Raw genomic sequence first — 17,402 nt, 5'->3', positions numbered from 1 at the left:
ATCTTCTATTGTCCAATTTTAGTGAGTCTGTGCGACTTGTAGCCTCGTTTTCCTGTTCTTAGCTGACAGGAGTGGCACCTGGTGTGGTCTTCTGCTGCTGTAGCCCATCTACTTCAAGGTGTCCTGTTCTGTTTTCAGAGATGGTATTCTGCATACCTTGGTTGTAACGAGTGGTTATTTGAGTTACTGTTGGCTTTCTATCATCTCAAACAAGTCTGCCAATTCTCCTCTGACATCAACAATGCATTTTTATCCACACAACTGCCGCTCGCTGGATATTGTATCTTTTTCGGACCATTCTCTGTAAATTCTAGAAATGGTTGTGCGTGAAAATCCCAGTAGATCATCAGTTTTTGAAATACTCAGACCAGTCCCTCTGGCACCAACAACCATGCCACGTTCAAAGTCACTTAGGCCTAGGTTCACATTGGAGTTATTTGGCATGTGATTTGACATGTCAAATCGCATGACAAATTGGCGGCTATATGGCACTGTCCGAATCTTTGTAGTGCCACACCGATTTCCAAAAGTAGTTCCTGTACTACTTTTGGCGACTTCAGGGGGCAATTTGTATAGACCTCTGTGCAGGAACCCGCACGGATGTCTGTCAAATCGCCCCTTTAGTCAGACTGCATTGCTGGGTTGAAATGGTGTGAGTTCAGCTGAACTCGTACGATTTCTATTCTGCAGCAATGTAAACCTAGGCTAAATCACCTTTCTTCCCGATTCTGATGCTCGGTTTGAACTTCAGCAAGTCAACTTCACCACGTCTAGATGCCTAAATGCATCGATTTGCTGCCATGCGATTGGCTAAATAAGCAATTTGTGTTACCAAGCAATTGAACAGATATACCTAATAAGGTGGCCGGTGAGTGTATATCTCATGTGTTATAGCAACTTTATCTGTAATACCGTGTTCTGTATTGGCTACTATAATACATCTGACTTTCTCTGATGTAGTGTTCGGTGCATGCTGATGGATTTTCCCTGTCTCATATATGTTTATTATGTACTTTTGTTTGTAGTTTGGATTTGTCAGAACTCGCAAAAGCTGCCAAAAAGAAGCTACAGGCGGTAAGTTCTCAAAGCCAGTAAAATTAAAAAAAAAAAATAAGTACCAAAATTCTGTATACATCATAAAAGTCTCGGCTGCTAAAGCCAAATTTTTGCAAAGTTGTCCTTTATAATTTCCATCATTTATATTTTACCAAATTATAATTGTACATATACAGAGGTACTACAGAGAAATCCTTTTTATGAAGAGGTTTGTGTATCCTTCTCTTCAGGATACGATGCACAATTTCAATCAATTTCATCCATCTGAAAACCATGCAAAAAAAAAACATGAATATACACCATAGCATGATTATGTTGAGAAAAAAGATATATTGCAAAATGAAATTCATCATGGTTCATGCTTATAATAATATAAACTGATCAATGGCACCGATGGGCTTACCCTCTTGTGATGTCATCACGTTACTGAGGCCACGCCCTATGTAGGGGGACACAACGCGTGCAGAAGTGAAAAGAAGAGAAGCGAGAAAACTTCACATTGCAGAGGTCAGGCACCCATATACCACAGGAGAGCCACCACTACTCAACACAGTTCAGTGGGACATAGTGTCACAAAAAAAAACTAAAAGAAAATGGTATGCTTTATACAATCATACATGGCACAGTAAGGTAAACAATTGATATTTATGGACATAAGAAAAGTATAGTCAAATAGCCATATACGGTATATTTGTCACACTAACAGCACCATTAAGGCCTACTCCAAATCTAACCCACTAAAATGGCATCACAGAATTTCAAAAAGCCAGCGTGAGGCGTAATGTTAATGTTCATAAAATCTGGCTGATGTCTGTAATTTATCTGACAGAGCTGTTCACCCAGCTTCCATCATGTCACCTACCCTCCTGTCTCACTTGTCATGGTTTTTAAGTGGCATTTTTATCTTTTCATTAATCACTTGCTGCTCCAACTTGATGTAATTGCAGAGCTTTCAGTCTGTCTATGCTCTAATGATTCCCCCTGTTGTCATTATCTCTTCATCTAGCCCTCCTCCATCCTCTGTACTTTCTTCTGATAGACATGTGTATACCCCCCACCATTACCAGCTGACTAACCAAGCATTGTATTCATTCACAGCTCAGTAACCGACTCTTTGAAGAGCTGGCCATGGACGTTTACGATGAAGTCGATCGAAGAGAAAATGATGCAGGTGAAAAACCTCTGCTGACATATTTAGTGAATTATGTTATGAAGTGTAACTGCATTCTAATTTGATTTCTAAATTTTTATTGAAAGTAAGAAAATACAAACAGTAGAAAATGTTACATAAAAGGACACATACATTTCTCAGGTATACATAGCCATAAGAACACTGCTACATTAACGATGCTTGGAAGAACGGTCTAAAAAAGCATGAACTATAGACCACTTAATACCAGAGAGCCCTCTGGCAAGCACCCTAATATGTAACAATGGTGAACAGTCATCAATGCAAAAGTTGGCAAATACAAACTAGGTCCATATTGAACCAAAGTAGCATCAAAATGTATAATGTGCTGTGGGGAATGCATTGTAAAAAGCCATTTCACAATAGGGGGTAGTAGGAATGGAAGGTAGGGGGGGGAGGAGATTATAGGGAACCCCCAGTAATAAAAATTCTGAGCATAAAACCACACTAATGCAAAGCAACAATATTTGAGTTTCCAAAGAACAAACAAGGTAAGAAAAAAGGGAGGGGAGAGAAGAGATTAAAAAAGAGAGGGTCCCATGTTTTATTAAATTTTTTTGTGTTATTAGTTGTAAGTTTGTCATTAACTGTGATCCAATTAAGCTTACTTTTAATGTAATCAAAAGGTATCACTGACTGGTTCAAATTTTTGGCAATTGTAATTCTCGCTGCCAAGAATATGTAGGAAATCTGTTTCACTGACTTTGTGGGGACATCTTCAGGTAATTTCTGGAAAATGGTGGGTTCAAGAGCTCTGCGGATATTAATTCCCATCACTAAATAGACAAAATTAAATGCCCGAATCCAAAATCTGGATACTATAGGACATTGCCACCAAATTTGGTGCATAGTTCTCAATTATCCGCAGAGCCAGAAACATGTGGGCGATGTCATTGGATGCATATTTGCGATCCGTGTGGGAACCAAATGCCAACTTAAAAGTGTTTATAGTTAGATTCTGTCAATGTAGTATTTATGAAAATATGCAATGTCTTGACATTCAATTGGGTCAAAGGTAAGATTTAGATCCTGTTCCCAGGATCTACGAGAAGGTTTAAGTGGCATCTGCAGCTGTTCCTAAAATATTTTAAGGAATACAGTTTGTCGCCATCAAGATGGTCCCCAATTCATAGAAGGCCTTTATTAAGTCACCACTGAAAGGGAGTTGGCACTAGCCCTGGTGTGAACTTGGGGTTGCAAAAAATAGGAGATAATGTAGTATGCAGCAAAGACCAGGGTGTGCGGTGCCGTGCTCTGTCCCAAACAGCTAGAAAATATAATAAGATAGGACATAGCATAGGAGGATGTAAACGGCTGGGAAGCCACATCAAGGATCCAATGGTGAAGGGAGAACAAGAAAGAGCTTCAATAGAGCTGCATTCTAATTTAAAGCAGAATATGGTTTTCAAAGTGCTGCAGGAATAACTAAAAACAAATTAAAATAAACAATAAAGCAACTCAAACAGAGTTTGTAAAAAATTAAAAAAAGAAAGAAAGATGTATAAGCAGATATGTATCTAAAGCATTTTATTTTTCATTATGGATAGAGCAGTGAGAGGTCAGAGCCTCTCTCGGGTTTTTATTGCAGTCTGTATTACTGTTGGAGAGGTCTGTGGTCGTTCCTGGACCATTTAGGCAAGGGATAATGGTGGCAGAAGGTTCCCATAATACATGTTTTTTTTTTCAAAAGATTTTATTAGGTTTTACAGATACACAAAGTGAATGTAACATACATCTCAAACAGTAATTTTACAAACTTATAGCATGTATGCAGTTTCCACAGTAATCCCCTCGCTGAAGGTAGACAGTAAGTCAATTCCAGAGAAAGAATATGCAGTTCATAAGTAACTAGAATTCCTGGAATTGATGCATTAGTTGAGAGATGGGATATTGGTTCTAGAGGGTGGGGTCTTAAGAAAAGCAACGGTCACAGCAGGATTGTCTAAGGCAATACCCGGTTCCATTCACCCCTAAAGGGACCATCGCTGTGAATGGGCCGGGGAAAGAAAATGGTAGAGAAGTGGGATCAGCGACTAAAGTGTAATTCTGATTGAAATGCAGTTCCACTTGGTGACCAGGGTCGTTGCTTATGAGTGTCGGGAAAGGCAGGTAGACAGCGGTGGCTATCAGCCTCTGTCACAAGTGTATAAGATGGGAGAGTATGCTCAAAAAGATCAGTATCTAATTTATCTGTGAGAAGGTGAGGGTATGTACCTGATCAAAGCGGGAAATGGGTATGAGGAAGGAACAGGGGGTAGGCGACACAGCGGAGTCGGGGATTCAGGTTTTCAATGCATCTGCGTTCACTGTGGAGTATGTGAAGAAGTTATAGGTTGAGTGGTCTGGGAGAGGGATTGGCGGAAGTGTAGCCAACTAGCCCAAGTGGTGTTGAATTTGGTAGGGTTATCGTTGGCTTGGCAGATAAGTTTTTCCATCTCTGCTATTTTGTCTACCCTCCGAATCCAGTCTTGGACCGTGGGGGGTGTCGTATTCCTCCAAAGAGCAGGGATGCATAGATTCGCTGCATTGACTAAATCTATGGTGAGTGATTTTTTGTAGGATCCCGCTGAGACAGAGGTGTGGTGGAATAGATATCTTTAAGGGGTGAAGGCCGGTGTATATGTGGTTATTTGAGCAATCAGCCGGTGGATTTCCTTCCAAAACGGCTGTATGAGGTCGCACTCCCACCATATGTGCAATAGGGTGCCTTTGGCGGCACCACACCTCCAACAGGTTGGGGGGACGGTTGGATAAAAGTGATGAACCTTATCAGGTGTTCTGTACCATTTAGAGAACAATTTATATCTGTTCTCTTGTGTTGAGGGTGAAGATGGAATCCCATTCCTGTGTGGAAAGGTCCAATGTCAGATCTGATTCCCATTGCTGTACTAATTTGTCGTTTTTGACCATGTGTTGTGCGAACAAGAGAGAGTAAGTTGCGGATATCAGATGGCCTTGGGGTTCCTTGTCGGAGCAGATGAGGGTGTGGTCTCTGCTACAAGGGGAGTCCCTTGTATGGGTTTGGAGGAAATGTCTCAGTTGCAGGTATTTGAAGAAAGGTAAGTGGTAGTTAGAGAGTGTCATGGCGAGGTCTGTGTGAGAAAGTAGTGAACCGTTTTGAAAACAGTTATGGGCCCGTGCTTGGGTGGTGTCTGTGTCCAGGGTGGGGTCTTTAGACAGTAGACCCGGGGGGAATTCTGGGTTATTATTTAATGGTGTCATGGGGCCCGGTGCTGGTAGTATGTGAAGTGCCTTGCATACCCTTTTAAAAATCGTTAGGGTGGCGCCAATGGATGGGTGGGATGAGAAGGCTTCTGGTACATGTTTAACCCATGGAGCGTTAACGATCGGAAGACTCACAAAGGAGTCCTCTAGTTCTATCCACTCTTTGAACAGGCGGTGCTTGTGCCAATCTACCAATCTAGTTAAGTGGCAAGCCCAATGGTATTTTAAGAGGTCTGGGAGTCCCAGGCCCCCTAATCGTTTGGGAAAGACTAATCTGTCCCATTTAAGTCTCGGTTGTTTAGATGCCCATATGAAGGATCTGCAAATGCGTTTGTAAGATGTGAAAAATATTGGTGGTAACTTTATTGGTATGGCTTGGAGGAGGTAGAGGAATCTGGGCAGAACGTTCATCTTCAATATGGCGATCCTGCCCAGCCAAGAAAAGGTTCCAAGATGCCACTTCTGTAGATCTCTTTGGATGGACAGGATCATGGGGGCAAAATTACTGGAGTAGAGATTCCTCAGGTAAGTGGTGATTTTGATTCCAAGGTATGAAATAGCTGAAGGCTCCCAGCCGAATGGGAAATTAAGTTTACAAAGATTAACCGTGTCTGTGGATAGGGTAATGTTGAGGGCTTTGGATTTGTCAAAATTGATTTGTAAGTTGGAGAGGGTGTTAAAGAACTTGAAGTCAGCTAGAAGGTTAGGGATAGTTGTGATGGGGTCTGTCAGGAATAGTAGTATGTCATCCGCGTATGCGGCCAGTTTGTACTATTTGTGATGAATATCAACACCTTTGATAGTGGGGTTGTCTTTCAGTTTGCGAAGCATGGGTTCAAGGGTTAATATAAATATAAGCGGTGACAGAGGACACCCCTGACGGGTTCCATTAGAAACAGAGAAGGCGTCCGACAGCCCGCCATTGATCCTCAACCTAGCTGTTGGGGAGGCGTAAAGGGCTAAGATCATTCTGAGCATGCGTGGCGGCAAGCCTAATGCCTGAAGGGTGTAATCCCATGCCACCCTGTCGAACGCCTTCTCTGCGTCCGAGAGAAAGAATCCCTTTGTGGACGTTTTCGTGAGCCAATGGTGTATGTTCAGGGCTTTAGTCGTGTTGTCCCTTGCCTCACGACCCGGGACAAAGCCCACCTGGTCAAGCGAGATTAAAGATGGTAGAAAGGGTAGGATTCAGTTAGCTAATGCTTTCGCGTAGAGTTTAAGGTCCACGTTTAGCAAGGAGATGGGGCGGTAGTTCGTCACTCGTGTGGGATCTTTGTCTTTTTTGGGGATGATTATGATGTGGGCTGTGAGCATTTCATTGTGGGTATCTGTTGAGGGGGTCAGAGCATTGAGGGCTTTCACAAGTTGCGGAAGAAGGGATGGGAAGGACTTGTAATAGCAAGTCGAGAGGCCATCCGGGCCGGGGCTTTTACCTGTCTTCATTTGTCGTAATGCTACAAGGAGTTCCTCTGTTGTAAGAGGGGTGTCTAAGGAGTGTGCGTCTTCTGTAGATAGAGGGGTTGGTCCGTATTGCTCTAGAAAATTCAGAAGAGCGTTTTTTCTATTTAAAGAATCGTCAGTGCGATGGTTTGGAGGCAAATTATACAGTTTGGTAAAATATTGTACAAATTGTGTTGAGATATCATCATTTTTAACGAATGATTCTCCAGCCGAGTTCGAGATTTTATGAATGGTATGCGAGGCCTTTTTGGATTGGAGCGCCCTAGCTAGTAATTTGCTGGATTTGTTACCGAATTCATAGTACAATTTTTGTGTTAGCATGAATTTACGTTTCAGCGTTTTATTAAATGTGTCCAAGAGTTCCTCCCTGGCCTGCGTCAATTCGGTTAGCGAAGCAGTTGCGGTGGAGGCTTTGTGGGCCTGTTCTAACTTGTGTATACGCGCGGTTAGTTCGGTGATACGGGCGTGTTTGAGTTTATTGCGGTTGGAGGTGATAGACAGAAGTTCCCCCCTAACGACACATTTGTGAGCATTCCATGTGGTCACGGGTGTGACGTCAGGAGTGGAGTTAGTGGCAAAGTAGTCAGCTAGGCATTTGGTCAGTCTATCCATATTTAGTTCATCTGTCAGCAGGGAGCTATCTAGGCGCCAAATACGCGTCTTTGTATACTTATTCGGTAATTGTAAGGTCATAGAAATAGGGTTGTGGTCTGATAGAAGGGACGGTTCAATAGTGGCTTTAGTGAGATTAGTCAGGTCATTCTGAGAAAGAAAGAAGTGGTCAAGTCTGGAATACTTATCGTGTGGCGTTGAGTAGTACGTGTAATCCCTTTCCTTAGGGCGCAGTGTACGCCAAGTGTCATGAAGAAGCAGATTACTTAGTTGAATTTTGATGGCCCGCAGGGCTCTGTAAGTGATGGAGGAAGACCCGTTTGAAGTGTCTATGGACAGGGTCAGTGGGACATTGAAATCCCCGCCGACGATAAGGGTTCCGACCTGGAAGCTGGCTAGCAATTGTAGAGTCGTATTGAAAAAGGATACTTGGCCTGTATTGGGGGCATAGATGTTCGCAATGGTGTAGGGTAATTGATGTAGGGTGCCCTTTATAAAAAGGTATCTGCCATGGGGGTCTTGTACCGTGTTTGTTATCTGGAATGGACAGTTTTTGGAAATGAGGGTCGTGACCCCTTTGGATTTCGCCTCCACATTGGAGGCGTGGATCGCCGTGGGGAAGTAATTACTTTGTAATTTAGGGATAGAGTCTGTACGGAAGTGCGTTTCATGTATTAGCGCAATATGTGCTCGAGATTGTTGGAGGGAGAGTAGTAATCTAGATCGTTTTTCAGGAGTGTTAAGACCGCGTATGTTTACCGAGTACAATTTAAGTGATTGGGGTAGTGGTGTCGAAACACCCTGGGTTGAGAGTGGGTTTGTCGTGGCCGCCATTTTAGGGAAGTGGGGGAAAAAGAGAGGGGGTGGGTATGGGGTGGTGTAAGGTTGATGTATAGGTTTAGTGTGTTTGATACACGTAGGGTCGGTGAGAAAAGTACCGAAGAGGTATGGAACTGTGTTTCCACTTGCCTCTCTAGCTATAGATCGGTGGGGTACAGGTCTTGCGTGGGGCGCCACACCCCAATAGAGGGACAGCAACTCAACACAAGCCTGTGTGGGGGTTGACCTAAAACCAGGCGGTGGAGAAGGAGAAGGGAGTGTGTGACGAAGGTAGGTACAAGGTCCTCCGCCACAGGATGGTATGAAGCGAGTGACTGAGGTGTACAGCTTCATTGTATTAGTTGGGTATGTATGAGAAGGACTCTAGGGTGGTAGCATAGGTTTGGCCATCTATATGGGAACCCTAGTGAGCTAGCGTTCGACAAGGTATTAAAATAGGGAAACAATAAAACCATAAAACAAACAGGCCCTTGGGTTAAGTAACTTCAAGTGCTGAGTATTAAGGCCAACCAGTCCCCAGTCCAGCAAGGGAGTGAGGACCGGCGTCAATGTCAATGCTTGTAATGCACCGATCCACTCCCTTAAGGGTGTGAGGCGGTGACATCGAAATAGGGGTTGAGCCATCGATAGCGACTTGAAATCAATTTCCCAAAGGCTATCACAATCAATCTTAATATGAAACTGATCTACAACATGGTGCCTCAATATGGGGCAACTATTTAGACTAAGGGGGATCAAAAACCATAGCCTGGATGTATCGGTGGAACAGAGAGCTCTGCAATTAGGCATTGCCAGTGGGCAGAGGCGCTATAAAACTGTGGGAGGGTATACCGGTTAGTTCGTACTCCTGTACGTGGATGTGTGGATCACAGCAGTGTAGCGTGTCTGGCAGTTCGTTTAGCCGGCAGATGAAGTGGGAGGTCCTCCGTTGTGAGGCAATTCTGGAACAGTTGGTAAGCGGGAACAAATGAGCTGTCCGTGGTGAGACTGGAGTCGCCGGGAAGGTAACGAATGCGTCCGCCAATGGGGAAGTGTGCAGGATCCTGGTTCAGAGGCGTGATATCGTTACTTGAGTGTAGCTTGTCTCTGCAGCGTAGCGGCGTACCGCAGCGGGTTGCGCATGTGCACGTTGAAGTATGGGCGGGGTGCGGTGATGTCTTGCATTCTGGGAGTTGTAGTTGTGAGGAGAGTTTGTTCGGCTATAGCCCGGTTGAAAGGGGCGGGGACATCCACCAATGTAGCGTAGGCTTAAGTTTTGAGAGCGGTGATGGGGAATGTCCTGTTGACGATCATGTACTGCCTCATAGCTACTGGTGAGAGGAAGGTGAAGGAGCTGCAAGAACAGAGGAACCGGCCGGTATCCCCTTTGCATAACTTGAATTGGCCTTCCAGGATATAACAAAAGGAAGAGGTGTAAAAAGTAGAAAATTAAACGTAAAACAATATTCTGGAACATAAACTGGGAGTAACAGATAGGGCCGTTCGTAATGAAGACAGATTCATTCCGTCATGTAAAGGAGCTGAGCAGCTTAAACGTGCCTGTGTCGGTTCCTGCGTGGGCCCCGGGATCTTGGTGAGACGTCGGGGCTGTTGGCACGGTAGTTCGAGCGGTGGGCGGTGTGGCTTCTGTGCATGGAGGGAGATTGTCTCCTGCTGGGCAGGGGTGCTTGTGTCTCCATGGGATCTTCTCTGAACGCCTCCCGGGTGGGAGGCCTGGGACGGAAAGCTGCATACCAATTAGGCACCGGCACCGGTGGGATGCCAAGGGTGGCGCAGAAATGAGGAAGGTCTTCAGGGACCTTGAGAATCGCTGTACAGCCATGGGCGGAGGCAGAGAGACAGAAGGGAAATTTCCATTTATATATTATTCGTTTGTCCCTCAGAACCTCCAGCAGGGGCCTTAGGTCGCGCCTGTGCTGGAGCGTAATGCCAGAAAGATCTTGAAAGATTTGTACCTGCGCTCCCTCATGCAGGATCTGTGGTCTGCCCCGCGCCATTTTGATGATGTCTTCCTTAAGTCTAAAGTCCACAATGCAGCAGATTATGTCCCGTGGGGGGTCTGTCTCCCTGCCCTTAGGGCGTAATGCGCGGTGAATACGTTCCATTGCTATAGGGGTTTGGGCAGGGCGGTTGAGGAGAGTGTTAAAGATGGAGATTATTGCCGTAGAGATATGATCCCCTTCAACGGACTCCGGCAGGCCTCTGATGCGCAAATTGTGCCTTCTGCCCCATAATACATGTTTAATGCATGGTGTTTTACTTTAAGATAACTAAGAAAACATTTCATAACAGGATGCTCCCCCCAGTGTGCGTTCCTATATAAATTATATCTTTATACAAATCCAAAGCCGGTATGGATGCCCTCATAAGTTTTTCAGTGGAGATTAATTTAGCTCCGCCGCAGGACCGGTGAGTGCTTCTATACCTGTTTTGGATTTGTATGGATATTTTTGTGAGTGAGCACCCAAGAATTTAACTTGCACACAGAGTGCTGTGGCTACCCTTGAGACTAAATTAAATATTTTTAGGGTATTAAAACCGGGATTTACAGAGGTTTTTTTTTTTCTAAACCCAGTGACCAGATAGAATTCTATCCAAAGATGTGTAACTCACATCTCAGAAATATCATAGTATTCCAATGAGAACCCCTTCATTTTCTTTTCTCCCAAGACAGCTAATGTTATTTTTGTTCAGGCACCATCCAAGGTCTGCCTATAATTTATGGAAAAAGGGACTGGCCCAGGTATGGCATGATCATGGACATTCTAGTACCTTTATGTTCTTGGAGGTCACCTTTTGACTTGTCAAAAGATTTAGTATTCTAGGGCACAGAGTATTTTGGTTATCCCTTAAATGCTGGATCTCTTATCTGCAAGGTCATCCATCCAGGATGCAGTCGGAGAATGTCATGACAGTAGCCTACATTAACTATCAGGGATGAACCAGAAGCCTTGTGGCTCAAAAAACAGTGGATCTGATTTTGGCTTTGGTGGAACTTCCTTTTGTAGCCGTGTCTGCAGGGTTGGAACATGAAAATTGTCAGGTGGACTTCCTCAGATGTCGATGTCTGGACCCCCGGGGAAAGGTCTCTTCACCCTGCGTTGCAAACCTCTGTTGCAGGTAGGAGATGCAGAAACTGGACCTCCTGGCTTCCAGGTTCAACTAACTGAGCAGATTTCCCATCATGGCTAGTCATGTCTGTGAATGTCAGAGTTTTACAATGCCTCATGGGACGTGTAGTTCCACAACAGCTGAAGGGCCGTAGTTTGAAGATTCCTGCTCTAGACGGCATTCCTAATATTTTCATTGCACCAAACTGGCCTAGGTGGATGTGGTACTCAGACCCTGGCAGGCTTTCTGTATACCCTCTCAGATCAACCAGATTTTATGTCCCATTGACTAGTTTTCCACTCTGCTTCTTGGTTAATTGCTTGCTTAAACAGCCTGGCTGTTCATGCCCAGGTCCTGTGGAGCAGGGGTTTGTTGGATTCGGTTATCACCTGGAACAAATCTTTCTCATTGTGTGAAAAAAGGAAATTCCATTGGGGGAAGTTCTCTGTCCTTCCTCCAGACTGATTTAGATTACAGGCTTGGCCTTAAGTACAATCAATAAAGTTTCAACCTTAGCTGTTCTTTTTTTCAGGGGCCCTCATACAGGGTGTCGCTCACATTTTGTATGTTCCTCAGTGACTCCTTAGGATCCTAGCCTGATTATGTTGGCTCTTTAGCCCTATCAGACCTACAAGGCTGTTTTTCTTGTCATAAATTCTGTGGTGGAGTCCTTGAGTTGATGCCTTAAAGGGGTTGTAAACCTTCATGGTTTTTCACCTTAATGCATTCTATGCATATCTATGGATTCAAAAGCTGGATTCAGGAGCTCGCCCGCACAGGTAGCCCCAGGGAGAGCTCATCTCCTAGGTGGTTTCCTGATTCAGGGAGGAGCCACTAGCACAGTTGAGGGACCCCAGAAGAGGAGGATCGGGCCACTCTGTGCAAAACGAACTGCACAGTGGAGGTAAGTATGACATGTTTGTTATAAAAAAGAAAAAAAAAAACACGAGGGGTTAGTAACCCTTTAACCTGTAAAGAAGCATTTCTTGTGCTACAGAGACAGTTATTTTGAGGTCCAAGGCATGTTTTCTCACTGTGATGGTGGTTCTTAACACCTTAACAAGGACATTGTTCTACTATTCCTCTGTCCTGCTACGAAATATCTTCACAAGACTTCCCTACGTTGCCTGGATGTGGTACACTGTACAACTCCCTTTCTACAGTCTGACTCTGTATTTGTCATTCCTGAAGGATGCCATAGAGGACAAAACTGCTTCATGTTCCACTATTGCCAGGTGGACTTGACATTCCATCATTCTCAAGGGTGAGCTTCCACTTTTACCTATCAAAGCACACTGAAAAAGGTCAGTTGGTGCTTCTTGGGCTTTTAAGCACCAGGCATCTGTTTATCAATTTTGCTGCCACCTGGTCTTTAGGTCACAAATTTTAGTTTTTACCAGGTAAGCGTTTGAGCCTCAGCTGATGGCAGCTTTGGTTGTAAGACTCTTTTGTGCCCCTTCCCTTAACCTTCTGGGTTTGTGTGTTAGCCTTTTGTTTACTGTGTAACACACCCATCAGTTGGACTGTTTTTCCATCCCAATGTACCTGAATATTTCATCCTGTGTGCCTTAATGGACAATTATGAAAATCGTATTTTGCACTTACCTTCAATCCCTTCCTTGGACTACTTTAAGGTACACAGTCCCCTCCACTCTTTTCTTATGGTCCACTCCTGTTATTTTATGCTATTGAACTGAGTCAGGCTGGAGGTGGGGAATGTTATGTTGGACTGTCTTTACTGTGATTTGCCAGTGTCAGATCTCCTAAAGGCAGCATAGTAACCCAATGTACCTTTAATACTTCATCTGTTTTCTTAATGTATTCCAAGGAACCTATTTCACGCTAAGTCAAAAATCCTATTCTTAGTGGAAGGTTTGTCTTTTTCCACAGTTATTTGGGTATGCTGTGTGGCCATTTCGATACATAGAGTAGAGCTGAGAGCTGATGTTCGCTGCCTCTGTTTAAAGAAGGCTCTCTAGAACTAGTATGAAACCCTGGAGTGAATGCCTTCATCTACTTCATGGCAAACACCCTTCACACAGCAATATAAAAAAATCTAACTAAAATGTAAATGTCATCCTATTTTGATTGTAAAGGAACAAGCAGCCAAGCATAACAGTGTATTGTGGCTTTTGGATTTTCAAGTCTTGACTAGTTGTCAGTAGGCATAATGAAGACAATATTTTACTAAAGCACTGAGGTTTAGTCTGTTTATACATCTTCATTTCAAACCGAGTAATATATCTTTATGGCTGGTTAAAAGGTTGAATGAATACTGAGTGTAAAAAAGCAGGGTTACCACTTGGTTGCTGAAAGAGACTGCTTTTTTCTGCATTCTAGAAATGTATCAGACTGGCAGTGGGATCTGTGGATTCAGCTACTGAGCAGCCAGCACCCACAAGTCTGAATGTTGTGGATAGTGTGTTGCCAGTAATTCGTCAAAAGTGCTGTCCACAATTCTGTCCTTGGCAACATGGTGGCAAACAGTCAACTGGGCATGTATGCTCTAGTCAATCCTGGGCACCAAATCAATCCTCCCGGACAGCAGTCCAATGCAGCAGCCAATAGTGACTACATAGTGGCGACACATACATCACTGGCAGAGCCAGTGGCTAAGGAAAAATCAGTTATGTGATTAAAGTGTATGTTTTTTTTTTTTTTAGTTTTGAATTGCTTAGGGAACGTTTAGAAGCATTTTCAAATTGTATTGCTGTCTGCATCCCTGCTATGTAGATTTACCTTTTCCGCTTGCTGTAACACATTCTTCAGATGGAAGGATGTAATTTTCTTATTTTTCCTACATATATTTGTTTTTGTTTTTTTTTTTGTTTTTTTATTTCTTCCTTGGATCTTGGTTTTTTGATTTTCCCGTGGCCGCTCTGCTTGATGCTCATTCTTTCTGTGGCCACAGAATATATGGAGTACTTTGATTCTTCACTATGTGTATGCTCCGGGTCTATACTCCCTGTATACATGAAGCCACTCAGAGCGCTGCACACACAGCCAGTGTGAGAGAGAGACAGAGGAAAAACCATGCCTCCCCTCCTCCTCCACAATGGGAGCAGCTGTCAATCATTGACGTGATGTAGAGCATGGCCGGAGTGAGCAGTGGACCAGAAGTGACGTGTGAGGCGACCAAACACCATTGTTTTTATCTTTACTGTGCTTTTAACTTGTTTTTAACCATTCATTTGTCTTTTAATAAACCTATGATTCTTTATACGATTTACACTATGGGAGGCTTTCAATCCATTTCATTTCTGCATGTGGTGCGGACCTGTTATGCCCTGTACACACGGTCAGATATTCTGACGGAGAAAGTGCGATCGGATTGTGTTGTCAGAAATTCCGATCGTGTGTGGGCTCCATCGGACTTTTTCCGTTGGAATTTCCGACACATAAAGTTTGAGAGCAGGATATAAAATTTTCCGACAGCAAAATCCGATCCTTTAAATAACGATCGTGTGTAGACAAATCCGACGCAAAAAGTGCCACGCATGCTCGAAATAAATTAAGAGACGGAAGCTATTGGCTATTGCCCCATTTATAGTCTCGAGGTACGTGTTTTACGTCACCGCGTTCAGAACGATCGGATTTTCCAACAACTTTGTGCGACCGTGTGTATGCAAGACAAGTTTGAGCCAACATCCGTTGGAAAAAATCCGATGGATTTTGTTGTCAGAATGTTCGTTCAATGTCCGATCGTGTGTACAGGGCATTAGAGATACTACAAAAGCCTGTAATTTGGAGTATGGAGATTGGATTCCACCAGCACATATATGTGCCCATAAGGCTTACTATTTCCCTTATTGAGGTGGTGTGGAGCTGCTGGAAATACTACAAGAGCCTGTTATCTGGAGATTGGATATTGGATTCCATCAGCACATCTGTGTGCCCATAATATTGATTATTACCCTGTATTGAGGTGAGAGTTCTGGGAGCACTTAGCAGTTTGGATTTGGTGAAAGTTTAACACATAATTTTATGAATTGCATGCATCTATCGATACTTGGACTCTAGGATTGGACTCATTATTCATTTATCATTTCTTATTGTTGATTTTACATCACCATCTATTTGAGTTTATTCATTTAGTCACACTTGAGAAATTGCGCAATATTGCTTTATTTAGCCATTTGTTTATGTGCATTTTCATTCTACTGCTTAGTCACTTATATATTACCTGGTAGCGTATTCAAAAAGCGATTTACTAGAAAATATAAGCAGAGAGGATCAGAGCAAAGGGAAGCATAGGTGTGTTATTGTGTAGCCTATTCTTCTGTAACGTCTGCAAGTACCTCCACTCCAGTGAAGTGACATCCTGAAGCTCCCTCGCCAATGCTGAGATCTTTTACCTAGCAGTTTTTGGGTGCCAGGTCTTTGGCCACCCTGATTGGCCAGTGAGGAATGTTTGCACATGCACACAGCAGTGTATTCATTCTGGCACCAAGGTGTGTGGAGAATGTTCATTCAACTACACATGCACGCAGATCAATGTATCAGAATCCGTGCATATTCTTAAAGTGATACTAAACACACACTGTTTAATTTACATTGTCCCTTCTATTTCTGTATGTGGATGATGGCACTGTAATTATTTCAATAAAATAAAACCTCTACCTTTTTCCTAATCTATATACAGCTGTCACATGACCTAGCTCTTTCCCAGCCTGTCTGCAGGGAAACATAAGCAGGAGGAGCTTCTAGTCCTCAGTTGTTGGTCACATGTTCAAAAAAAAACAGCCTTTGGAATACAGATTAAAAATATAAATAAACTGTTTTAAATTGGCATACAAAAATATATTTGAAATCAAGTCATTATTATATTGTATAAATAACATGTTGTGGGCGGAGTTCTGACAGTCACAGGCTGTGTAACACCCCTATAGCCCGTGTCTCAGAATAGGAGGGAGGTGAAGCCACCATTAATCTATATGTAATATCTCACCCCCCATTGTGTTTAGCAGGCATGGAGGGAAGAGGAAGGGAGTGGGCTGTCATTTACCACTGTGTATATACGCACATGTGTGACTCTATAGTCACATGGGCTACTCAGATGTGATAGGGAGGAAATGCTCAGCATAGACTTTCACTGAAAACTGAGCATGTGCAGAGTTGCCACCACAGATGCAAAATCCCTGGCTGAATTGGGGACATGGACAGAAAGTGGAGATGGTGAACAGCAGGATCAACCAGGTTTTTTGCAGAATACAGAAAACGAATCTCATTGTGATAGAGTAAGTATGAACTGCATGTAATACACCATTTATTTATTTGATAGTTTTTTATGATGTGGGTTTAGTGACACTTTAAGAAGGTTTGCAAACGGAGAGGTAACATTTTTTTTTGCAGAAGAGACCTAGCATGTCTTCTTTGTTATAACGAGACTGTCAGTTTGCAATTTTTAAATTTTTTCCACTTTATTTCCACATTATGGAATTCTGGCCCTTTGCACTGGTTTAGATCTGCGAGTGACATTTATGTGTTTTTTTTTTTTTTTTTTTTGAAAACCGGTTCTGGCTGTTTCGTCCTTTTATTCTGTGCACTGACATCCTGCAGCCCTCAGCTCCTGAACATTTCTGGGAACTTTGTAAACACGATAACAACAAACATTGCAGCACAATCCATCGTCTTTGCTCCAGACAGTGACGTCACCTGGTAGGGCTGCCTAGACAATGTGGGAAGTGGAATGATTCAAGACTGCTGTCTGCATTGCTGTAGGCATGGAGTGAGTTAACACAATCTAGTCCTCCTCCTCCACTGCCACAAAGTACATTTTCTACCAAAAAGGAAACCGCAAGAGAGCAACCATGAAAAAAAGTCACCAAGTGGCTGATATAAGTGTTTTTTCTTTTTTTATGGAGCAGTTCCTGACCCATCCCACATTCCATGTAGCTGCCAACATTCT

At 43.3% G+C, this 17,402-nt stretch overlaps 1 protein-coding gene across 3 annotated transcripts in view; it reads left to right on the top strand.

Moving 5' to 3' along the window:
- The window catches only part of GIT1 (GIT ArfGAP 1), a 249,322-nt gene that overhangs the window by 177,484 nt on the left and 54,436 nt on the right, over positions 1 to 17,402 (top strand). For all 3 annotated transcript variants that reach the window (XM_073616833.1, XM_073616835.1, XM_073616834.1), the window contains 2 exons: positions 1,026 to 1,074; positions 2,155 to 2,227. In XM_073616833.1, the coding sequence (XP_073472934.1) occupies positions 1,026 to 1,074; positions 2,155 to 2,227 (122 nt within the window). The remainder of the gene's footprint in view (positions 1 to 1,025; positions 1,075 to 2,154; positions 2,228 to 17,402) is intronic.

The sequence above is a fragment of the Aquarana catesbeiana genome, linkage group LG02 (assembly GCF_042186555.1).
Source record: "Aquarana catesbeiana isolate 2022-GZ linkage group LG02, ASM4218655v1, whole genome shotgun sequence".
NCBI lineage: Eukaryota > Metazoa > Chordata > Amphibia > Anura > Ranidae > Aquarana > Aquarana catesbeiana.
The sequence above is the reverse complement of the archived record's forward strand: the minus strand, read 5'-3'. Positions and strand labels throughout refer to the sequence as shown.